The sequence below is a fragment of the Sebastes umbrosus genome, chromosome 5 (genome assembly GCF_015220745.1).
Source record: "Sebastes umbrosus isolate fSebUmb1 chromosome 5, fSebUmb1.pri, whole genome shotgun sequence".
In the NCBI taxonomy this organism is placed as follows: domain Eukaryota; kingdom Metazoa; phylum Chordata; class Actinopteri; order Perciformes; family Sebastidae; genus Sebastes; species Sebastes umbrosus.
Window position 1 is genome coordinate 28272300 of NC_051273.1, and position 25322 is coordinate 28297621.

General features: G+C 39.6%; 2 protein-coding genes across 5 annotated transcripts in view; one reads left to right on the forward strand and one right to left on the reverse strand.

The window, feature by feature from the left end:
* Positions 1 to 1120: 1120 nt before the first annotated feature.
* Positions 1121 to 7717, forward strand: LOC119488405 (uncharacterized protein C1orf87). Of its 2 annotated transcripts, XM_037770020.1 has the most exons (7): positions 1121 to 1412; positions 1566 to 1692; positions 2830 to 2983; positions 3796 to 3915; positions 5957 to 6202; positions 6676 to 6742; positions 6838 to 7717. In XM_037770020.1, the coding sequence occupies exons 2-7, from the start codon at positions 1592 to 1594 to the stop codon at positions 6846 to 6848; spliced, it is 699 nt and encodes a 232-aa protein (XP_037625948.1). In that variant the 5' UTR covers positions 1121 to 1412; positions 1566 to 1591; the 3' UTR covers positions 6849 to 7717. The 2 variants fall into 2 exon arrangements, with proteins under 2 accessions (XP_037625948.1, XP_037625947.1); XM_037770019.1 differs by having other exon boundaries at positions 1121 to 1692.
* Positions 7718 to 7808: 91 nt separating this feature from the next.
* The window catches only part of tut4 (terminal uridylyl transferase 4), a 31022-nt gene continuing 13508 nt past the window's right edge, over positions 7809 to 25322 (reverse strand). For 2 of the 3 annotated variants that reach the window (XM_037770015.1, XM_037770016.1), the window contains exons 11-30: positions 22461 to 22640; positions 22139 to 22313; positions 21549 to 22045; positions 20168 to 20318; positions 18905 to 18991; positions 18379 to 18482; positions 18197 to 18254; positions 18007 to 18110; positions 17812 to 17901; positions 16680 to 16793; positions 16481 to 16558; positions 15319 to 15496; positions 15171 to 15218; positions 14929 to 15011; positions 14701 to 14816; positions 12326 to 12480; positions 12015 to 12112; positions 10386 to 10941; positions 8467 to 8637; positions 7809 to 8352 (exon numbers count right to left, since the gene is read on the reverse strand). In XM_037770015.1, the coding sequence (XP_037625943.1) occupies positions 8264 to 8352; positions 8467 to 8637; positions 10386 to 10941; positions 12015 to 12112; positions 12326 to 12480; positions 14701 to 14816; positions 14929 to 15011; positions 15171 to 15218; positions 15319 to 15496; positions 16481 to 16558; positions 16680 to 16793; positions 17812 to 17901; positions 18007 to 18110; positions 18197 to 18254; positions 18379 to 18482; positions 18905 to 18991; positions 20168 to 20318; positions 21549 to 22045; positions 22139 to 22313; positions 22461 to 22640 (3132 nt within the window). In that variant the 3' untranslated portion in view covers positions 7809 to 8263. The remainder of the gene's footprint in view (positions 8353 to 8466; positions 8638 to 10385; positions 10942 to 12014; positions 12113 to 12325; positions 12481 to 14700; positions 14817 to 14928; positions 15012 to 15170; positions 15219 to 15318; positions 15497 to 16480; positions 16559 to 16679; positions 16794 to 17811; positions 17902 to 18006; positions 18111 to 18196; positions 18255 to 18378; positions 18483 to 18904; positions 18992 to 20167; positions 20319 to 21548; positions 22046 to 22138; positions 22314 to 22460; positions 22641 to 25322) is intronic. The other variant, XM_037770018.1, reaches the window with a different exon arrangement.

Sequence of the window (25322 nt, forward strand, 5' to 3'; positions counted from 1 at the left end):
ACTGAATGCTGAATAAGACATTTTTAGGTGACCAAAATATTATAATTAACTTTCATGAACTGAAAACACACTATGAAAAGGTTAAAGTTCTAAGACAAAAACACGGACAACTCCCAGACTGGACAATGCCGTGGCAGCGACCTGTCAATCACAGGGAAAGCCACGCCCTAAATCATCCCCTGCTTTATGGTCTATTTGACTCTAAATTCATGTTTACAATGTTTACTGAGGTAATAAATCAAGTGAGGAGTAGGGTCATTTTCTCATTGACTTCTATACAATCTGACTTATTTTTGCAACCAGAGGAGTCGCCCCCTGCTGGCCATTAGAACGAATGCAAGTTTAAGGCACTTCAGCATTGGCTTCACTTTTCAGACCTGGAGTTGCCCATTGTAATGAACGTTAACAACGAATATGGCTATTGTTAGTACTCACAGCTGTCAAGCTAGCAGCTTGTGGAAGACTACGGTGAAGCGCAATGAGTGCACGGTTAGAGTGCGCGGGTAGACAGGCAGGTTGTCTGTTCAATAAATGATTGGACAAGCTTATTACAATCCTCACCAGCCACAGATACCAGATTTTCTTTTCTTTTTTTTGTCAGAGCATTTGATTTATTGATGGCTGTCGGGATGTAAAGACAATTTCAACAAATATAAATTTGAAATACATTATCCACCGTAGATTTAATGTCTGACTCTCAGACATTTACTGTATGTGAGGAGGTTGAGGAGTTTTCCCTCTCTAGGGGAGCATAAAGTCCTTATGAATCTATAAAATCTGAGATAGAAAATCCATTTACTCCTGTGTCAGGGATTTTCATTCTTGATGCATTAAGGTGATTATTTAGCACTGAAGGGGACCAGACTTCACAAAGAGTACTTTTACTTTTGGTCCTTGGGTAGACTTACACTTTACTGCTAATACTTAACTTTAACTTAATAAATAAATAGATTTTACTGCAGGAATGCCATGAATTTAGATGATGGATTTCTTCTCTATACTGCATACTGATACGTACACATCAGATACAAATACACAATAGAGACGGAAAGGAAAAGAAACAGCAAATGTTCATAAAATGAATGTCATATTTTCTTCACCTTTACCTGCTGGTCACTTCTCTGCCCTGCCTTTTCACATATTTTTAATAGTGCCAGCCGACTCAAATGCAAAACACACTCATAAATCACAAGTGAGTGTGTGTGCTGAAGTGACTCCCAGTCCTCTGCAGAGTCCTGCAGGGTGTCAGGGGTGGGAACAGAGAGGTAACCATGGTGCAGAAAGAGCAAACAGGAAGCCAGACACCTCGGAAAAACTGGTCCAGACACACAGCACAAGAAACAAGATCCACTCGTTCATGGAAGCAGTAAACTGGGAATGAGTAAAAATTGGAAAATGGAATAATTGTACATGTAAGTAAAGGATGATTGTAGCAAACACTGTAGAACCTATTTTTTTATATACTGCAGGTGCTTTTCTGTAATAGATTCATCAAGGTTCGAGCCCTCTATCAGCTGTGTGATTGATGCCTCTCCTATTCTCTGTCTCTGTGCCTCATCCTCCAGGGAATCCCGATCACATCACCTGCATCATGGCTCAGAAAAACACGTCTGGAGCAAATTCAATCCCCAGACTTGTTGTCAAGATCATAGGCAGCAAACAAGTCAAGCAGTTTATTGAGGAGCCACAAGTGTGAGTAGAATAATAAGATCGGTTGTGGTATTTAGTGGCTCTCAAAATGTCCTAAACGGCAGATTAAATATTACTCAATTAAGACATTTAACACATGAAATGATGCTGGCTTTCAGTTGAGTTTTATTTATTATTTTTTTTACTTTGTTTGTCGCTTGTATTTTATCATATGCTTTGCTTATGATCATACCTTGCATGTTTATTGCACTTTGTAAGTGTTTGAAAAGTTTCTTCCTTCTTCCTCCAATTCTTCTGCTTTTTATTATTATTATTCTTATTATTGGTATTATTCTTATTCTTATTAATTAGACGTGCAGGAATTGCAAAGGGTGTTAATGCGGGTTAACCTTTTAAGTATGAATTTGTTCAATGCCTAATTACTGTTTTTGTTTTGTATCCTCCTGTATTTTTCACAGATAACATCCCACTGAGGTTTATATGGGAGTAATTCCTTAATTGTTATCTCAGAATCATTATTTTGAAGCCCTTTGATGCTTTCACTGTGATTATGGGATATACAGTTGGAGTTGATTTGATTTAAAGATAACCTATTGTGCTGATTTTCAGGTGCATATTGTATTTTGGGTTTCTATTAGAACATGTTTATACGTTTTAATGTTCAAAAAACGCTTTACTTTTCTCATACCGGCTTGTCAGGTCTCTTTTTTTTCACCGAAAAGCCTGCTCTGATTGGTCAGCTGTCCCACTCTGTTGTGATTGGTTAACCGAACCAAACTCTTTGGACTTCGCTCCATATCTGCTCTAACTAGCTTTCTTTGAGGGCTTGCCAAACTAGCCGCTAGACAGGTATTATGCAAATGTGTTACTTGATGACATCACGATGTTACGGAAAAGGCGGGACTTCCAACAAGGTGTTTCAGGCAGTTCAGGAGCAGTGTTTCTGTGGAGGAGAGTACTCCCTTTGGCCTGGACTTTGGGCTTTGTAACTTTGCAGACTTTAACATGCACAAAAAAACTATATAACACACTAAAGGAAAGGGAAAAAGCACAAACATATAATAGGTCCCCTTTAATTTGGCTTGCACTAAAGTGTTATTTGCATTTTTCAAACTCCTGGCAGAAATAATAATAATAAAAAAAATCCATATTACCTTCACGTTTTTTTTTCCCAAACAGAGCTCCTGGAGAGACGTCAAAGAAAGAAGAAAATCCTTCAGTTGACGTATCTGATGATGATTTCCAGAAAGCTCCAGAAAATCAAGCTGTGATGGTGTCCAGGTCTCAGGTGCAGCACAGAGTGGATTCTGCACTTTGGGCTGTGATCAACCAGGTATGTGTTCACTAATATTCAGAGGAAGTAAAAACTGCTTATTTATATAGTTCCTTTCAAAATAAAGTGCAAAAACAAAGACTAAAAGTAAATGAAATCTGAAACATAAAATATATAACAAGATAAAACAATCTTAATAATTATAACAAATACTATCTCAAAGGAAGTACTCAAATCTTGTAATCTCATATTTAAAAGGCAGACAAGCAGTGAAATGTACCAAAAGTAGGCCTAAAAGTTTTCGGTTCAGTGGTTGTAGCTTCACTTTTGGGGAGCTTTTATGCTTTTAGATATAGAAGAAAGTGAGGAAGATAAGGCAAGAAATAAAGGAAGAGTTTCACCCAGTAAAAACTAAAATAAAGAAGTGCAGTAGTTCCCTTGAATGTAGTGAAGAACAAGTAGAAAGTGTCACAAACTGAAATACCTCAGTGAAGTAGCAGAACCTCCAGAAAGGAAAAAAGGGCAGATGAGAGATAGAAAGAAAAAAAATCAATATTTTGACCTGACAAGCCATATTTATCTTATGTTTTACATGTAAATGTGGTAAACGTTGAATCAGAGTAAGCAGTAACTCAGATAAATGTAGGCTAGTTGAGAAAAAAGCACAATATTTGTCTCTGAAATGCAGGCTAGAAGTGGAAAAGTACAGTGTCTCAAGTAAAGTACCAGAACTTCTAAACTGTACATACTTAATCTGACCTGTGCTGTTTGTAGGTCACTTCTGGAGAATGTAAACACTGCAGACACATGTCAATCCAATCATGGCACATGTACATGGAGGCTTTACAGATGGTAGTTGTATATCTCTGCAGGTTCCTGACAGGCTGTGTGTGACAGCGCCCTCCGGTGATCGCTCCAAGTCCTACATTCACCCAAAGACTCCCCACAGCTTTCATCCCAGAGCAGCTGACATACTGGAGACAACAGAACAGGTTCTCTTGTAAAACATAACCTTAAAAATACAGCTGTCAATTATTATACTTTATTAGATTAAAGTGGTCATGAGTGACGAATGAAATAAGACAATAAAACCTACCTCACATGCAGATTCTGACCTTTGGAAGGTCATACAGCAAGGAGAAGCAGAGATGTTACCTCTCTGGTTTTACTATAAACATCAAGGCTGTGTAAAATGAGTGTGTGTACACATTTTAGACTATTTGATTATTGTTTTACTAAAAAAACGGAATATTTAGCCGGGCAACAAATGCCAGGCTAAATTAGTGATTTTTTTTTTTTTTTTTAAAAGAGGGTATTTTTGGCGTTAAACAAATGCCAGAAACAATCACTTTCAGACAGAATTTAATTAAAAAAAACTTAAAAATACATTCGCCCCCTTAAAGCTAGGGTTGGTAATCTTAAGAAACTTGCAAGAGTACGCTAGATTTAAAAAAAAAAAAATAATTATCCAACTGAAAAACCCAGCCCAGTGTTACCAACTCTTTTCCAATGAAAGCAGCTAGCAGCACTAGCTCCAAAAGTCCCTAAATCTAGCGAGAAAGTTGCCAAGTCTGCAACACTGACCCGTCCCTTCAGGCCTCCCTCCAAAGCCACTCCCCCAAAATTATCATCATGAATGTAAAGGTATAATGGACATAAACAACGATCATGGCGCTCAGGTAAACAGGCAGGTAGCTATCCAATCATTTCATTCGGGCCAAATGATTACAGTCCTGCGACAGTCACAGATACCTGATTTGTTTGTTTTTGTCAGAGATTTGAGTAATTGACTGCTGTCGGGATGTATTGAGAATTTCAACAAATATAACATAAAATGTTTTTGAAGAAGATTACCAACTCTTTCAGACTACCTGAATCTTTGAATTTAATCTCTCAGACTGCCTTTGATTTACATGATTAGGGGCCAGGCTACTTAAAGAAACTGTAAATTAAGTTCTTAAAGCTCTTTATGTGGAAGCTGATTGAGGAACACAGGCAACATTACAGCTTCACTTTGGATCCAGTTCAGTTAAAGTTCCCGATTCCAAGCAAAACCTCTCTAAGTGAAAGCTTTAAAAGGACCAGTGTGTAATAATTAGGGGGATCTATTGGCAGAAATGGAATATAATATAAATAAGTATGTTTTCTTTAGTGTATAATCACCTGAAAATAACAGTGTTTTCATTCATTTAGAATGAGCCGTTCATATCTACATAGGGAGCGGGTCCTCTTCATGGAGTCCGCCATGTTGCACCGCCATGTTTCTACAGTAGTAGAATTTGGGCCGTAGTTCGATGACATTAATCGCTCCCGTCGCAACCGCTCTCTCCCTCTTGCTTCACTAGTCATTTCCCACGTACACACACACACACTCAAAGCACTCAACTCTTACAACAACTGGCTCAAGGCCAATCACATTTTCACGTCAGCCACTGTAGCATCGTACACGCTTGGCACACGGGAGAAGTTGTAATCTGCAACCTCACCGCTAGATACTGCCAGATCCTACACACTGGACCTTTAAGAGGCTTTTAAAGGTGTATTGTGTAGGATTTAGCGGCAGCAGATTGCAACCAACTAAAACTTCTCCTGTGCGCCAAGCGCGCTGGTGGCCGACGTGGAAACATGAAAACGCCAATGACCCTATCTAGAGCCAGTGTTTGGTTTGCATGTTCTGCATGGGCTACTGTAGAAACATGGTGGCCGGCTCCGTGAAGAGGACGTGTTCCATATGTCGATAAAGTGCTCATCCTAAGGTAACACAACTCTCTTTTCAGGTGATTATACACTAAAGAAAACACACTCATTAATATTATATTCCTGCCAATAGACCCCCCTAAATGCTACACACTGTTCCTTTAATGTAGGCCTATAACATCAATTTCCTAATGATTGCCGACTTCATCGGGCCTTTACATCTTTCAGCTCTATGATCCACATCACAGATTCATGGTGTAGCACTGTTGTTAAACTGGACCGTTGGCACCATGACTGAGGCTAAACTGAGGCTTAACTCCCACATTTTTCTCCCAGAAAGGTGCGTCTGCGGACGGAGATAAGGCCGAGCTCTCTTCGGCTGTCAGAGAGGAGCTGTCGGATTGGCGGCTCTCCTCTCTGAGATCAACAGAGGACGAAGTGGCAGCTCTTGATCTCACCTTCAGTGGAATTCTGAATCGATCCGAGATCACTCACCGGTTTCTGAAAAATGACGTTCCACTGAAATTGCCGACATTTTCTCTGCTTCTGCAAATGTTTAGTGATAAAGATGATCCAGTCCAGGTAAGGTAGTAATAACAGCTAGATTGTGTGTGCGCACACACACACACACGCACGCACGCACGCACGCACGCACACACACACCTGTTCTTACTATTTCTTTGTTTAGGAAATCTTGTTTTTAGCCACACCAGTGGTGGGGATCTAAAAATGGAATACAGAGAGTACAGACTCAGACCTTCCTTAATCCCTGATGACATCATGTTAATTTTATGATTTATTACAGTAAATATATTACATATTGGTCCTTTAACATGCATACTGTTAACCATTTTAATCTGAAGTATTGTTGAAATACAGTGTGTTGGTCACCGGTGGCAGAACAGATGTGAGTGCTGCTGAGGAGCACTGCAGAAATGTATCTTGATTAACGAAATACAATGAAACTAGGCAATGTCTCACCACATTTCGTTTTTAACAGTTGAATACGGCATTAAGCTGAGTTATTTACTTTGTGTTGACTTCTGTTGTTACAGATTCATTACAGAGATCTCCTGCGGTTCATAAGCAGTTCTGCGTTTTCTGAGGAGCAACACAATGACAGTGAGGGTGCAAGATAAACTACCATGTCAGATTCTGTATCTGCTCTTTGCAAATTAACTTAAGAGGCAACTTGTCTTCCTTTCACCACTCTGCAGCTTCAGTGTAGCTGAACCAGGACAAAGCTTATTAACGACGATTACATCATGAATCTGTGGCAACACGCAGCGAGGAACCAAACTCATCTGGCCACCGCTCTGCAACACCTCCAAGGACTACAATTCATAACATTGTTGTGGTAGAAATTATACATAATATTGTGTAGGAGTGAGATTTGTTTACCGATATAACCTATAGGATTATTACACTTGTATTCATTTGACATGCATTTTGTCTAATGCGACTTGCTATTGTTTTTTCCCTGTGCTGGCCAGCTTATTGGGATGCTCAAGGACACTTTTGGTCAAGACTGTTTATCAACCATGTAACAAGTTAAGAGTCTCAATTCATCTAATTCACACCTTTTTAATCATTTCCATACTTATTTCAGTCTTTTAGCACAATGCCACACATTGTGCGTGCATAGAGTAGCCATGTTTGTCGAGGGTGAAATCTGCAACACACACCAGGCCGCCGCATTGCAGAGCATTTTGGCATTGCGCGCCATAATTGACAACTGTAGGACACACCAGATGTGTCATACAGCCTGAATCTGGGGAGCAAATGTAGTAAATGGTATTGGGAAACGGGACAATGGTAGCCTGATTCCAAACCTCTGAATCACCGTACACATTTCTGATTCGTTCAGCGATTCAAATAGATGTGCTGTTGTACTAATTAATGATCGACCAATCAAAGCTGTGCAGGCTAAAGCATGGGGATGTCATCTTCCTACGTAGCCAGCTTGCTACCTTACTACATCCATGCAAAATGGTGACAGAATAATGCCAGCAAGCGTGGATGACTGTCACAGCTGTGGTGAGCATAATTTAATAACTCCAATTCAAACATAAAAAACTTTTACAAATATAACCTTCCTAATGCGTGGTCTGTTTGTGTTGCACTTTAAAGCCCACACGGTATCCTGGATCATGAAACAGAAGAGATTAACCCACACGACACATTCAAGTTGTTTGCTTTTTTCTTTATTTTTTTGTAGCCTTTTTTTTTTTCTTTAAGATTTTTTCCCTTTTTTCTTGCTATCCCTGCTTTTGGCACTACATACTTAGGGTGACATGTTAGATTGTTTTTAAAACAAACGTCTATTCAAAGCCTTCATCTTGTGGCAAGCAAAGTATGAATACAGCTAATAAAAATAAAGGTTTATATTTTTCCTCCTTACTTTACACAATAAAATAAAAACACTTTTTTGGACCCCCTCAAAAATGGGGGTATTAAAATATCTGACATTTGTATCACAAATCAATGTAATGAGACAGAAAATAAAACATAAAAACTGTACAAAAATGAGAAAAAAATTTCATTTTTTTTTTAAAAATCCTTGTGACCAAATGATGCAAAGAGTACATAATTTTGCTTTGTTATGTTACTGACCATAAACTGAATTAAAAAGGAGATGCAAGTTTACTTCTTCTGTTGGATGAAATTCAGATTTACTTGATGTCGGACGTGGGGGACCAGTGGGAAGTTTGGATTCGGATGCACCACAGACCCTGGTGAAAGGTGAGAGAATCGAAACAAAAAAAAACAGAAGTCAGTACAAATGGAGAACTTGTGATTATCTATTTCTCTCAGCAGCAATAAAAGAAATGGCCATCATGTCTGACCTTGGGCCACGAAGGGTTTGCCAGGCTGGTAGCCTCCGTTGCCCTGCTGGATGAAGTTCTGGGGCATCCGGTAGGGCCAGGATGGAGACAGGGCGTACTGCGGTGTTTTATTGTGCTCCCATAACCGAGAGCCTTGACCCACGCCTACAAACTGGGCTGGGTGGCCTGACTCTGTGGAGACAAGATCAAAACACACTCAATAACTGAGGAAAAAGTTCCATGAAATCTAGTAATAAAAGTTCTGTAATATCCCAGTTTGTGTGAACCAAACCGTGTCCCTTCACCAGTGATGTAATGAACTGTTACCCACACCCTAAAGAACTATGTCTTACCTCATTTAGACATTTACTAAATCATTTTTAAATGATCCAAGTTTTTATTTTGCCTCCGCGCCGGCAACAGACTTGGCCGGAGACATTAAGTTTTTGAGTTGTCTGTCCGTTAGGGGTAGAGCGGTACATGAATTTGGTACAGGACGTTCAGTTCGGTCTACGACATCCTTCCGGTACAGCCTGTGACCCAAACAGCTGTTTAGGTCTACTACTCACACACGCGGAACAGAAAGTCTGGAGCGTGAGTGTTACTCGCAAAGTTTTGGCAGTGCACCAGTTGTTGTTAGTCAGCTGTAGCAGCTTTAGCAGTCGGCTTTTAGCCGGGTTAATCAACACCAAAGGACAACGATGTGTGTCAAACTGTATGCCGACTCTTGGTGCCTTCTAATGGGGTCGTGTTTATCGTGTTCACGAGAAGAGTCCATATGATCGCCCTCCTCTTGTGGTATTCACGACTTTGTAAGTGGAAAGTTTCTGAAAGCTCTGAGTTCACGAGTGTTTGTTGACGTCAGAAATGGCAGAGGCCATGGAAGTTCATTTTTTGGTGCATAATAAGTGAATTTATTGTAATTTTATAATATAAATGTTATATAAATATTTATTATAATATAATATAACTTTGGACAATCATGTGATTATTCACGATTAAATATTTTGAATAGATTGACAGCCCTAGTATTTAAAAAAAAAGAAAAAATACAAATCAACATTCACATCTATGACGCAATCCCCTCTTCGCTCTATATTAGTTACCCCACATCTTCTGACACTGAAGAACGCCTCAGAGCTCTGACAGAACGCTGCTCCATCGTCCCTCTCTCTTATCACCTCCTACACAAGATGCATTTCAGCCACATTTTTTTAGTTTCCAGCTTCAGTTTTAATCATCACAGCTATCTACACCAGCGCCACAACAGCTGGTGTTTCACTCAGGTGTTACTGTGACCTAATTCCTCTTTGTCTCATGCTCAATCGGTCTTACAACTGCAAACGAGACTAACGTATGTAACTTCAATTAACAAAACAACTATCGCTAAAAAGTCCATTTATTAGCTGTTCTGAAGCTTTTGGTCGCATCTTCCTCAGAAGACGTAGTTTGCCCAGTTGTCATGGAACTGTAAATGTCCAAATATCCATTTTCGGCTGGACTGCAGAGGGCCAACCCTACAAACGCAAAAGTCTGCCACTGAGTGATGAAGTCACACGATTGGTAGGCCGAAAAATGAAACGGAACTATCCAAACTGCTGCAATGTGAAATGTCTTGATAGGGGGGTGTGGCCCAGATCGGAGTGAACATGATGTTACCTTGTACTTCAGGGGACCTTGTAAAATACAACGCAACATCACACGTATATATATATATATATATTTTTGGAAATATTACTGGATTTTCTCTGTATTAAAAGGCAAATAACTACTGTTGCAATTAAGATTATAGACTGGTTCCAAAATCAGATAGTATAATCAAACGACTTTAGATATAATTTACCAATTAAACTAAATCTGTATTTAAAGATGCAGAAACGGGAAGACACAAAGACAGAATCACACACAGACGGTGCCACCAAAGTTCACCCAGTAAATACCTGACTTCACCACAGTGCCATTGCCCATGAGTGACCCAGGTTGTGCCAAATGGTTGTGCCAGTGCCCTTCCCGTCCTGGCCCGATGCCCAGCTGTCTCCCCGCCGGCTGGGCGAAGATGATGCTGGGGTCGTTCAGGTTCATGGGGCTGGGGTTGCCCCCTGAGCCTGTGGGACTCCCGTTCCCCGACGCCGAACGCAGGGCGAATTTCAGGCCGGGCGGGGAGGGGGCGTTGGGAGAGGACGTGGTGAGGACTGGTCCGTGTATGGGCCAGGAGGTGGAGGGGATGTGGACCGGGTGATGAGGCTGCCCTTGGGACTGGTGCTGGTGAGGGGGAAGAAGCCCCAGTGCGGTGAGTGCACTTGGGTGGTACTGGCCTGGATGGGAGGTAGGGAAGCTGAAGAGAGACAGGGGGACCTGGGGGTGAACAGGCTGCTTCGGGGGACCGACAGAACTGGTCTTGATGAGGGAGGGCTGAGGGGAACTGGAGGACTGGGAGGAACTCTGAGGGACAGCTGAAGGCTGCGGGGAGTAGGGCGGAGTCTGCCGACTATCGGACTGTTGAGAAGAAGAAGAAAGAAAGTATCAGAAATCAGACAAAAGTCACGATTGTATTCACAAATTCAAATATGAATTAATTCAACCTGGAAAAACATTATTAGATTTCCAAATTGTGTTTGCAGCATCAAAGGTTTAAAGGGCCAGTTCACCCAAATAGTTTTGATTTTGCCCCCCTTTCAAGATATTGTGAACTATTTTCATAGGGATTATTAATAATGATAAATTTCTTGCACACCAACAACTCTATTGACAGGTGCCTAGAATTGAAAAGTCTTGACTGAAGAAACATTCAAAACATTCTGCACACTGCCAATCATTTGTATTCACGTTATCAATTACATTTCAGCTCTGAGGCCTTCATCAGGTAAAATAATGAAACTTCTTTAACCTACTATCTACTCCTTGAGGGCGCAGGCACCATCGTCCGACTCTACTGCATTTCAGAGGCTGCGTGAAGGTACTTACTGGTATAATATCATAGAAAACCATGGTAACAACCAACAAACCATTGGTAACAACCATGTCATGTTAGCTTGTCGAGAAGAAGGCTAAATAACGCTCCAAAGTTAGGCTAAATTTTGGCGAGGGAAAAACAGGCATGGCCGTTTTCAAAAGGGGTCCCTTGACCTCTGACCTCAAGATATGTGAGTGAAAATGGGTTCTATGGGTACCCACGAGTCTCCCCTTTACAGACATGCTCACTCCATGATAATCCCATGCAGTTTTGGGCAAAAACCATACAGTTTTTTGCCTTATCTAAAAGTGGTTTCTGCATTTTGGGTTCCCTAAACAGTCGTGCAAATACATAAATTGGGTATGACTGTAAAGCTGAGACTCTTGTGGATCCAATGAGCCCAATTGTATTCATATGTGATGATGTTAGTTCCCATAGTAGCCATTTCATTGTAGTGAGACCACTTTTTGATATTTCATAAACTAATCTTCGAAACCTAATGCTTTGTATTTGGATGGAGGCAAAAATCTCTATGCATATAAGTGAGAAAATATTTGTATATTTTTTTCCAATGTGGGTGAACTGACTCAGTGAAATGTCAAACCATTGTACTCACACATTCAGAAGGCTGTCTGGTCCTTCCGGGACAGTCTGCAGCTGTCTGGGGAATTGGGATGGACTGGGAGCTCACTATAGTTCGTACCATGTGAGGAACTGGGGACGAATAAGAAGCCATGTAAGCAGTTTTATTTTCACCACCTAAATGGTCTGAATATTAGCTTTTATGTGTCAAGACAGTTAACCTTTGTTAAAATTAATCTTTTTAAAATAGGTAAATATCATAAAGTAATACTTTGTGAGTTCGTCTTCACTCTTAGTCTCTGTGAAAGTTAACCTCTCTGAGTCGGATGTGGATATTGGGGATACCTGGTGCTCCGGCGGTCCTCTGTTTGAGGTGGCGGTACTCGGGACAGTCCCTCCGTACGTGGCCCATGTCCCCACACTGGAAACAGCGCCTGTCCTTCGGCTCTCGCTCGTCCTCTTTTATGTCCTCGTCTTTGTCGTTTTCTTTCTTCTTCATCCTGGCAGAGGAAAAAGTTCAGGGCATAAATAAATCTGACACATTCAGTACAAACACACATAAATGAGTGTGCAGACATACAGACAAGAAAAATAACAATGATTCAGGCTCTCCTAAATAGCAAATACGACTTCTGTACACTTCCAACTACCAATTCTACTAAAACTACAAAATTATTGCAACAAAAAAGGTAATGGTTTTAATTGAAATTATAAAGATTTCAACAAAATTTGTATATATATACACAACCAAGGATTTTTTAAGGTCGAAACATATTCATGGCTTCAGCGAGCCTCAGGCTAGACTCATCAGTATCATCCTTGCTACTAACAGTTGAAAAAGAAAGTGTACCTATTGAACAGCTTAACCTTACTATATTGGCCTAACTTATGTTACTCAGCTGGAGCGTCAGGAGAAAGTCATTCTCTTGCTGTTCTACTCCTTTCTGAAGTCTTTTGTTCACAATCGCACTTTTGTCACTTGGATTAACTCTCCGCTGTCATCTGTTCTTCGCTCCCTCTTTGATAGTTGTGACATGACTTTGTGTTTCTCTTTCCTCTCGTATCTTTCTCAATGTATTGCTGACATTTAACAGCTTCTTTTTTACGCATCTCTATTTTTGAGTCGTTCTGTTGCTGTTTGTTGGGAATAATAATGTTGACAGCTTAAAATAATCAAAGTTAGTTTGAGCCGATGTTACTGTGGAAAAACGCATCAACTTATTCAAAATAGCACATTTTCTATGTATAAAAGCCTAATTATAATTAAAAAGAAGAAAGGAAAATCAACTAATGAGTTGTTTCACTTCACAGCTACTGTATGATGGAAATGACAACACTCAATTGTTAGAATGTTTACTACCAACTCTTAACTTACGTTTACACTACAAGCGACACCGCAACCTTCTACAAGTCATTTTTAATGGAAGCCGGTGACAGGAAGCTACAAACTGACGCTCGGCGGTTGTGGCTGCGTGACGCGCTACAAATCAAAGTTGAGCTGGCCTCAACTTTTTTCAGTGACGCAGTAAAGCGTCAAGCAATCATATGTTTTTGTTTCATCCTGCTCCATTCAGTCTACAAAAATGCCGTTAGCCAGTTCCAAGTGCTATTTAACGGCATAACTACATCAACGAGCACTAGAGCAACACTTCAACGGCGACAATGTAGCTGGCCACGCTTGGCCGTTTTGTTGCTTTTGTCGCTCTTAGTGTGAACGTAGCATGAGACCGAAAACATAATTGGAAAGCTACAATGGTGCAGTATAAAACACATACAGATAAATAAAGGGAAACTAGCTATTGGATGTTTAATGACACTTACTCTTAGGTCATCCATCCAAACAAAATGTCACTGTTGCTCCCTAATATGTTTGATATATAGAACAGGAGTATTGTCGACAGTGACGCTTTAAAAAATGTTCATATAAATTTTAAATAGGGCTGTCAGTCGATTAAAATATTTAATCGCGCTTAATCGCAAATTAATCACACATTTTTTATCTGTTCAAAATGTACCTTAAAGGAACATTTGTCAAGTATTTAATACTCTCATCAGAATGGCAGTGGGCAAGTCTGCTTGCTTCATGCAAATGTATGTATACTGTATATTTATTATTGGAAATCAATGAACACAAAACAATGACAAATATTGTGCTGACTTGACTATGACTTGCCCAAAACTGCATGTGATTATCATAAAGTGGGCATGTCTGTAAATGGGAGACTCGTGGGAATCAATAGAACCCATTTTCATTCACATATCTTGAGGTCGGAGGTCAAGGGACCCCCTTTGAAAATGGCCATGCCAGTTTTTCCTCGCCAAAATTTTGCGTAAGTTTGGAGCGTTATTTAGCCTGATTTGAAACAAGATAGTATGACATAGTTGGTACCAATGGATTTTTTAGGTTTTCTAGTCTCATACCAGTATCGTCACTCTAGCTTTAAAACTGAGCCCGCTACAACCTAAAAATCAAAGTTGCGATAATGCCTTAAAGAAATTAGTGCCGTTAAAACGAATTTGCGTTAATGCGTTATCACGTTAACTTTGACAGCCCTACTAAATTTTAAATATACTTTTTTTTTTTTTTACATTGCGAGACAACACAAAGTAGAAGTTATATGAATTTATAACATTTATTACTTCTCAGTAGTTTCTTTTAGCTTTTTCATGGATTTCTACCGGCACGAGAGAAATATTTCCATGAACGGAGAGGGGACAACCTGCGTCTCTTTGGACAGTCCTTCATGTAATGTCCGATCTTCCCGCAGATCCTGCAGCACCTGTCGTTGGGCGCCAGCTCGCCGTCTGTCAACACCTTCGAGTCAAAGAAGTAGTCCTGAAACAGAAACAGGAGATATTTTAGACGGTTTCCCCAGGACACAGAGCAGACAGACAGCATTCAGATTCTTAACCTTTTGTTCAGTCTGGTTGAATCATGAGTGACGTACCACTTCAGTGCCGGGGACGGGGTAGAACGGAGTCCCAAACAGCTTTCTCCCATTTATAAAGGCCTTCATGATGAAGTTTGTCACTAGAGGAAGCAAGGAAGAAACATTTGCACCGGTTTAGAGGCAGCTGAGAACACAACTGGTAGAAAGGCTGAACTGCCGGAGAGCAGAACAGTTCAAAAGTCGTAAAGGAAGAAAACACCTTTGACTAGAGAACATATGCGATGTATTAAATGACTTACTTTTGCGAGACACTCCAGCACCCAGATTATGATTCAAATCAAAGGGATCTGAGGAGAAGAACAGATGAGTGAGTAGAAAAGAAGATCCCGGCCGTGAAACATTAAGAAGCAGGCTATGGCGGAGGGACACGCAGATCCGTGTACGCACCTTCAATAGCGATGCATTTACTGGTCCACTGTTTCTCAAAGGTGGTGAGGCGTTTCCTTTGGCGGATGCTGATGACGTGCTCCTTGAAGTCAAATTCTTCAGTGTAAAAGCGCAGGAGTCCCAACCACAGCTCCCCCACCGACTCCGTGTTCGGCTGCAGCTCTGGGAGAAGCCGACGCTGTGCAGACAGAAGAAACTCACTAAGTATCTATATTAAATGTAATGATGAAATAGCAGAACATAGACAAATACAGTGGCCAGAACCTGCAAAATTTTAAAAAATAAATGAATAAATAAAAAAATTACTCTGTAGCCATTAATTAATTGTAACTAATAAAGTGTGACTTATGCTGATATTTCTGATTTAATTTGCTTCTTTATGTATCTTAGTATTAATTCCCTTATTTATTTACTCTTCTGTTTCATTTTCCATTTTATTTATTAATGTATTTATTTTTATTCATTTTTAAATCTATTTATTTTTGCATTTATTTTATATTTATTTTTAAATTCATGTATGTATTTATGTATGTTTGCATTTATTCATCTGTTTATTTCTTAACAAGTTTCCCTTAGCATTTCACCCCTTATTTATTTCCCCAAACTTATTTATTTCTGTATTCTTTAGATAAATAGTTTGGGGAAATAAATAAGGGGTGAAATGCAAATGAAAAGTTGTGTATAAATAAAAAATGCATAAATAAATACATTTAAAAATAAAAGTAAAATAAATATAAAAATAACCAAATAATAATGCAAAAATCTATAAATAAATAAATAATAAATGCAAAAATAAATAAATACATTAAAACATAATAAAAATAAATACATTAATAAATAAAAGGGAAAATTATACAGAAGAGTAAATAAATAAGGGAATTAATACAAAGATAAATAAATAAAGAAGCAAATTAAAACAGAAATATCAATGTATGTCACATTTTGTCAATCAATTAATGGCTACATTTATTTTTAATATTATTTTTGCTAGATTTAATTACATATTTATTTATTTATCAAGTAATTTATTTATTTTTGATTTTGGCAGGTTCTGTCCTCCATAGACGGGAACAACAGCAGATTTGTACTACATTCATAATGTCTAATATTGCAATTTTTTGTTAATAATGCATTTTTGTCAAGTCCTTTTCATTAAACTCACCAGATCATCATGGTCATCACAAAAGAAAGCATTCCAGCCATCTACCATCCGTTCGGGGACAGAGTTCCCATCAAAGATCTAAAAAGACATCAAACAGACATATTTATCTTATTTTATTCAAAGCGAAAGCCTTTATCTTTCAGGTATAGCTCATTTCTTCTGAGTTTAAAGGGTCTGGTCATTAATCAGTGACTGGTACCTCCTGCAGGACGGGAATGACTGGCGGCTGCCTCTGCTGCAGGAAGTAAAGCACCATCAAGATGTATGCGTAAGATGAGAGGCTTCCTCTGGACGCATCCCCAATGTCACAGCGCTGTGAGCACAGAGGGACAGAGTTACACAGCAAGAAACGACACAGTAACCCTTCAGTGCCTTCAAGTGCTCTCCAAAAACATCCTATTAGGTGTCTAGTACATGAGGTATCAGCACATTATCAATTCTTATCAGGAAAAAAGGCAGCTGTTTGCAAAAGCTGTTCTCTAAGAGTAACCTATCACCAGGCTGAAAAGCAGTGCTTTGCTGCCCTCTCTAGTTTCACCTCTGAACACACTCAGCATTACTGATGAGAGTGGCCGGTCAGAAGTCTGGTTTGTTGCACCTGTAACCACATCCAACAGTGATGTCACAGTGTCCTGGAGTACGCCTGTACATCACTGCCGCAAGGTGAGAAGTTAACCCACTGGAGATTGTGGAACAGCATCTTGTGCTTTGTGACTATGCAGAACTTTTACATGCAAAGGAAAGAGAAGAAGCATAAAAGGTCCTTTTTAAGATTATTCTGTCAAAACAATAGAGTGAGCATAAGAGGTAGTATGGAATATAGATACATATAAATATACATATGATACTGAAATGAAAAAGCTGTTATAATAAAGGTGTAAATTGGATTTAAACTGCATGCATTCTACAGATTCTGAACGTATATTTCTCCATTTATGGATATATGAATAAAACTAAGTATCTTTACAGAGGATCGGCAGTTTTAAGTTTGGTACACCGCCCCTTGAAAGTGTTATTTTTGGAAGTCATATCACAGCTTGTGATGCTGCAGTGACAACTATGTTAACTTTACTTGTTTTGTAATTGGCTGGTGCCAAAATTTTCAAGCAACCGATTTATAGTTGTCATTCACGAGGGCTTGCTGTTACAAAGGGCTTTACTGATGTCAGGATGGCGTAGTTATTGGATATTTCCAGGCAGCACTCTTGAATGTCAATAATATTCTGACAAACAAGTTCCCCAAAAAAACCTTGAAAGAAGAACTAGAACAGAGAACTGCAAACTGAACTGTCAAAACCAGTGAAGGGTTATTGTGTCAGCTGTCCACATACCTTTGCAAAGACCTTCATTGTGTATCCCAGGAATTGCACACGTGGATCCAGGGCTGCGTACTTAGCCAGCATTCTGGTGTTGTGTTGAGCCTACAAGGGATGACCCGTCCAAATTAATTCATACAGCACATTTAATAAATAAAGGCATGTCTAAGCACTTTACATAACAGTGAACGAAGGTTCTGGTTCACTCACCAGGGTGTTATAAAGGCTAATATCTCCCTCCAAACCACTCTGTCTGTGCTCAAACTTCACAATAGGCACTTTAGCTGTTGTAATAGGCAAGATGTTCCTCAAACCTGTGATGTTGGGAAAATGGGAGATCACAACCAGTCAGATTCAGTCCTTGACAAATTGAAATAGTTCTAGTAAAATGTTTATTCACCTGTATGCTTCTTTAGCACTTTTGCAAGGCCTTCGATGATCTCTTTGCAGTTCAGCCTCTGTTCAAACAGATCAAAATTTTAATGTAACAGTGGAAGAATATAGAGTTCACTAATTCTAATCCCACTGAGGAAGCGTGAGTTGCATTAAATGGCAGTATGTGTGTGTGTTTAGTCCACCTACCTCTGCAGTCTCATGGCCCTCCAGAGTCATACAGATGTCAAGGTCACTGTCGCGGAAGCCGAAGCCGTTCTTGGAGGAGCCGAACAAACAGAGCTGAGCTTTATCTGTGGATTCAGACACAGGAAGAGATTCTAATTTCTATCCAAATGTAAAACACACATTCTGTATCATTACAACTTAGACTCCCCGTCTGATTTCTTCATTCTGATCGTTTCTACTTTGATAAACTCTTGTGGTGTTAAGCTGCTGTTAATGAAACTCTACAATTCCCACAAACATTTCACAATTAAGGCCTTCCAGGGAAGACATTATGTCTTGTAAACAGCTGATATGTACAGCGCATTAAGTTTGCAAAACATCAACAGCTACAAATTAACACAACAAAAAGGGAGAAAAAAGGAAGGCTTGCTGATAAATTATGTAAAATAAAATAAATGAATAAATTGCAGACATTAAAAAAAAAGGCCTGGAGGAACATCAATATTTGGGAGGTTGTTGTCTGTAGTAGTTTATGTTTAATGCTCACCATTGTACTCCTTCCTTATAAACCTCTCCAGGCTGCAGAGGATCTGCTCCCTCTTCTGCTGCTCAGGATGTGTTGGTGACAATTCATCTACAAACAGAAGAACAGAAATGCAATCAGATAGAGCTGCAATGATTAGTCGATTAATCTGATTGGTCAATAAAAATAAAAATAAAAGGCTTTTTTAGGGTTCAAGCGCCGAAGGGGTAGAACCTTATTGAGTTTGTGCTGGTTTGATATTATTAATTGTTGTCTTGAATATACACACCAAGTTTCGTTCACATCCACTACAGGGCAGGAAAATAGCAGAGCTTTGAATGTGCAATTATTGAAACGCTGCATACATTGTAATGATGACACAAGTGTGTGATTGGTCTTAACTCCTCCTTTAAACAGAATTAAACCAGCTAAAGTGACTTTTCTAAGCTTTGTGAAGCCCGGAATTCAAAGCCTGCTCATTGCAGCTTCAAATTTTGAACCCGGGATTGCCGCTTGCAGCTATAATTTTGTTGGTCTTTCTTGGTCTCAATTATAGTAAATGTAATATTTTGGGGTTTTGGAACATTGGTCAGACAAAACGAGACATTTGATGATGCCACTTTGTGCTCTAAGATATTGTGAAGGGAATTTTTCACTTTTCTGATGTTTTACAGACTAAGTGATTAATCGTTTCAACTGGGAAAATAACCTGCAGATTAATCTGTAACGAAAATAATAATTAGTTGCAGCTCTGCAATCCTATAATATTGATCATCTAAAACTGAGTCACTGATATAGAGCAGGTTTACTAGTGGTAGATCAGAGTAAACCTAAATCCTATTTTCTATCATATTATAGTTGGGAGTAAATATAATGCAGTTTATTTTTTAATGATGAATAAAATGTATCTGTTTTTCTCATTTCCATGCCAGCTGGTCACTGTTTGTGATACCTTAGTGAAATTATCCACTGTAAAAAAATTATGTGTAAATGTATATGCTGTCATATCCACCTACCTCATGTACATAAAGCAACCTGTGACATTAATTATTCCATAGCTATTCCAGCACCCTTTGCGCTATTGCATTGTCTATTGCATACTTTTTAAATGAATGCTTATGTTTTACTTTTGTCGAGCTTTGTTATCCTTGTTTTAGCTGACATTGAGAGCAGTGTAAAACAAATTCTTTGTGTGTGCACACATACTCAGCCAATAAAACTGATGCTGATTCTGACTACTATCCAGAAAAGATTTAAGTGACATAAAGTGCACCATTGACTACGTACAGTAGCACAGTTTGCAGAGCCCATCGAGGATCTCTCTGAAGCGGTCGTTCATGGGAGGCAGAGGCTTCAGCTCAATCTTCTTGAAGTCCTCAGGACACTCGTCCTTCAGGTGACCATCTCGCTTGCAGATGCTGCACACAACAGTTGGGGGCTGGAACGAAAAAGTTCAAAGACCATAAATTACCGATTACACATGACGGCCTTTTACAACACAAAGTAAGTCCAAGATAATGACAGACACTCCAAATAGTTGTGACCATCCTGCACTAGTTACAGAAAATCACTGGACCTGTTCAGACCTGGCATTAAAACGCATCTTGGATGATTCAATCACAAGTGGACAGCTACGTCTCCACATGCGTCTCCAGTGACCACTTGTGATCGGATCTCACTTTCCCGCTCTATATGCAAATAAAAACGTAGTTACGTTAAACACATGGCTAATACAGCAGACGTTGCGATGCAAGATTACAGGAATATCATTAGTAATATCCTTCATATTCAAGAATCTGGGTACATTTTATTATCAAAATTAGAATGTTATTGTCTACCGGCGGCCGGGACCTCCGTGCCGCCAACACCGCCGCCTTTGCCAGGCAACAGCAGGGAACAGAGCTACAGAGCTGAGGATGAGAGCGGGCGGGTGTCAGCTCTGTGCGCAGTGAGACCCCACGGCTCCCAGTGGGATGTCAGTTGAGTAGGCGGTCCTGAATGTGGCCCGGGACACATTTGCGTAAGCACTGCTAAAAGAATGTGGCCTTATGTGACCCAGACCTCCTCTGAATGTGGTCTGAGCGTTCCAATCTCAATGTGTCTTCAGTGCGTTCACACCTGTACTTAGAGCTGCCCACTTGTGATCAAATAACCCAGAACGCATGTTAATGCCAGGTCTGAACAGGGACTCCTTTGTGTGGGATAATGTCCCATGTTGTATAGATTGAAAATAAAATGTCTTAAAAGGTCGCATTATGCTCTCTAACAACCACTGAAGACAATGTAGGGACTATGTCATTATGTGTCAATAATCAATTAAAGACCCTCCCTAAATTTAAACATCTCACCTGACATGAACCCATCAATGCTGACAGGTGAGATGATGCTTCTTCTATACTGCAGCTATAAAAGTAGGAAAGCTTGAAATCTACAATTTCTTTTTTTCCAAATTACCTCTATCACAAACAGTTCAGGAGCTATATTAAATAGCATTACATGCAGGATTTAGTATTTTTGGTAGTACAATGGGTTAAGATATTTTACTTTTGTCAAAGTAAAACGAAAATTAATAGTCAATACAAATATCTTGAATAAACCAATTCTTGATTGTATGTTATGAACTTTATAAAAAAAACATGTACACTAAAGGAAGAGTGGTGATAATTACCTTCCCACCAGTGAAAATCATCTTATCAAACACATAGTGGAGATCCTCTGGTGTAACAGGCCCGTCCTTATCTGAAATACTGCTTTCCTCGTCCTCCTCCTCCTCGTCACTGTCCAGCAGGCCGTTGGGGGAGAAGGAGGGTTTGTCCCCCTCATTGAGAACCATGTCCATGAGGCTGGCATCTAAAGTCTTCTCGTTCTTTTTTCTGGACGGATCCGATCCATCTTCATCATCACTGTCAGGCTCCTCGTCGTCCTTAAACTCTCGGTGCCCCATCTGTGCGCTCAGAACTTTTTCACCGTCGTCTTCTTCCTTCTCAAGCTCTTCCAGTTTTACACCCTGCTTGCCTGCCTTCTTGCCTCTCTGGCGCCCCCCGGTGCCCCTTCTCTGAGGGCAAGCGAAGTATTTGTAAGCCGTACGGAATCGCTCCTGGATGTACTCGAACACCATTTGGCTGTTCAAGCTTCGTGCGACGTTCCTCTTCAAGGCAAAAGGATCTAAAAAAGAATAAAAAAAAGACACACAGAGTGAATGTCTGATATTTCTCCAGACCTGTAAGATGAGTTTTTCCAACACAGTAGGTCTCTCACCTTCAATAGCGAGCCTGCGGCGAGGCCAGTTCTTCACTTCTCTAGAGAGGAGCTCCTTTAGGCGGATGCTGATGATGTATTCTTCAAGAGCAAACTCCAGTGTGTAGAAACGCAAGAGCTCCAACCACAACTGGCCCAGCGACACCCCTTTACCCAGGTTCAAGGTCAGGCGGGTCTTTAAGGGACAGTAACAAAGAGGTAGTTAAAAGCACGGTGACAAAGCAAGAATATCAACACTGCCCTCCATAAAAGTATGATTTGAAATCTGAATCAAAGTAAATTGTTCTCTTATGATATGATTGTGTGCTGTTGTGAGACTCACAATGCCTTCTGAGTAATGAGTATCATCAGTTTTTTTCTGCTCTGGTTTGGGTCTGCCTTCTCCTCTGGCATCGTTTCGGTTATCGGAGCTCGGAGGTCTGCGCTCCCACCGCACAAACATGTCCAACGAGATTCCAGTGAGATGATACTCGTCCACACGTTTCACATCGAAGCCTTCAATCTGAAAGAGGAAGAGGAGACATTAAGCAAAGATGGGACTTTTTTCTAAAACCCTGTTAAAACTCTGCTTTATCTTTTAACTTTATCCCTCCAGCCCACCTTGCATTTTTAGAGGAGGAAAGCAACAAGGACATTCGGTTTAACAAAGTTCAGCTCTGAATAGATAAATGCTCTACATCACTGCATCTTTTTCATTGCCATGCAAGCAGAAAAGCACACGTGTAGCACAAACAGTCAACTACAAAAATGGGGGAAAGCCTGCTGTTGCCGTTTGATCTCGCAGAACAGGTACAGAAACATTTGGGTCACTTGGGAGTTATATTATAAGTTATAGATTGGATTGTCTGTTATTACTGTGTTTTGGTTGCTTGAAAAAAAAAAAAAAAAAAAGCTGCTATAAACAGTTATGTGTCACAAGTGACAGGCGAGTATGTGTTGTCTAGCAACAGCAAGATGCCTCAGTGTGATCAAGTTAAGAGCTGCAAGAGGGAAAGCACTGCGGCTCTGTGCCTTGCTTTTAGGTGTCCAGTGTGATCGCCTTTTAACTTTTAGCTGTGACTTTTGGGGCTTTGGTTTGTAATTTATTGCAGTATAAAAAAGCATATTATTCAAATAACTGTCACAGTATAGATTTGTGATGAATGTTTTTTTGGTTCTGTTAATGCCGTTGTTGGGTGTGGTGGTTACAGGTGCAAGAGCACATACCACACCCTGTGCTTGGAATGAAGGCTTGGAACGGTCAAACAGGGAGAGCAGCAAAACTGTTTTTCAGCCTGGTGTTGTTGCTCTTGAACGTGACACTTCAGGAAACCTTTGTGAAAGTTAATTTCATCTTTCCTGTTCCTCACCTTGTGAGCACACAGCATGTCACATTTCTTCTCTTTGATAACCTCGAGGCACAAATAGACTGAAGGTCTAAAGAGAAAAGAATGTTCACCTCGAGGAGAACAACTAGAAGTAGAAATAAGTTCCACCTACACTTCTCTCAACATTACAGAAGAGTTCTTCCTGGCGGTAAATGCTAAAATACAACTTTTATTTCATTTGAAAACATTTTATAACAGTGATGCCAGAAATGATGAATGCAATCTTAGTTAAATGGGTAATTTTATGTCTTCATGTAACTATGAATATGAATTTTTAAGTTAATGATTTGTAGCAGCATCAAATCATTTTTTCCTCAGTATTATGCAAATATAAGCAGCATAGCAGAAGGATGATTTTTATGTCAAGTATTTTTCTTGAGTTAAATGTGCCTGCTCAAAATAATACAGACACATGTTTACATCAGCATGCGTTCAGCCCGTAATTCCCAACACAGACCTGAGACCCGCCATACCTATCACATTTTCACAAAACATGACACAAGATGACAAGATGCAGACGAAGAATGTGGGTCATCGTGTGCAGACACTGTCTATATTACACCAGGCTGTGACACTTAAGACTATTAATTGTGTTTTCTGAGACATATTTTTAAAATTTCAGCCTTCTTCCCTGCTTTATATTGAAAGAGAGAGTATTCAATACTCTTATCAACATGGGAGTGGGCAAATATGCAAATGTATGTATATATATTTATTATTAGAAATCAATTAACAACACAGAACAATGACAAATATTGTCCAGAAACCCTCACAGGTACTGCATTTAGCATAAAAAAATATCCTCAAGTCATATCATGGCAAACTGCAGCCCAACAGGCAACACCAGCTGTCAGTGTGTCAGTGGGCTGACTTGACTATGACTTGCCCCCAAACTGCATGTGATTATCATAAAGTGGGCATGTCTGTAAAGGGGAGACTCGTGGGTACCCATAGAACTCATTTTCATTCACATATCTTGAGGTCAGAGGTCAAGGGACCCCTTTGAAAATCGCCATGCCAGTTTTTCCTCGCCAAAATTTAACATGAGTTTGGAGCGTTATTTATCCTCCTTCGCGACAAGCTAGTATGACATGGTCGGTGACAATGGATTCCTTGGGTTTTCTGGTTTCATATGATATCAGTATCTTCACTCTAACTTTAAAACGGAGCCACAACCTAAAAATCACAAGTTGTGTTAAAGAAATTAGTGGAGTTAAAACTAATTTAATGCCCCACAAATAATGGGGAGTAGGCAGGATGTCACTGACAAATAAGTGCAATTAAAATTTCCATGCATTTTATCAACAATAATTTCTGATTCACAAGGAAAATGTTATGAAGTAAAAAAAAAAATAGTTATACTACCAGAAACAAACAAGACATGATAAATGAGCAAATCTTTAGTTATGGGAGAGGCATAAGCAGTTGTGTATATTTATGTCAGGGCTCAAGTGTGTATTTGTCTGAAGGCAACTGGATCTCACAGCCTCCTGAAAAAGCTTCAAGAGCAGTGCTTGAAGTGGAAAAAAAATAAGTCCAAGTACTCTCTTATTCACATGTTGATATGTGTATCGACCGGTATCAGCAGTCTCTTGAAACTTATTCCTATTTATTTATTATTTCTTCAAGCATTTTATACTGTGTCAGTCATAATCAGCTGTGGTTTTATTGCCATTATTATACTTGGGCTATGCATCTTCTATAGTAGGCCTAGAATACTTAATAATATTCCAACTGAAACATTATAGGGTTATGGTGGTGTGTTGGTAAATTTACCCATAGTGTTATTACTTTAAGTGCTTTCTAGTGTTATTTGT

Bases quoted from the DNA above. Each gene is read 5' to 3' on its own strand.
- LOC119488405 (XM_037770019.1), top strand. From the start codon at position 1,526: ATGCCTCTCCTATTCTCTGTCTCTGTGCCTCATCCTCCAGGGAATCCC. The intron at 1,693-2,829 runs GTGAGTAGAATA...TTTCCCAAACAG, and splicing joins TTTATTGAGGAGCCACAAGT to AGCTCCTGGAGAGACGTCAA. The intron at 6,203-6,675 runs GTAAGGTAGTAA...CTGTTGTTACAG, and splicing joins ATAAAGATGATCCAGTCCAG to ATTCATTACAGAGATCTCCT.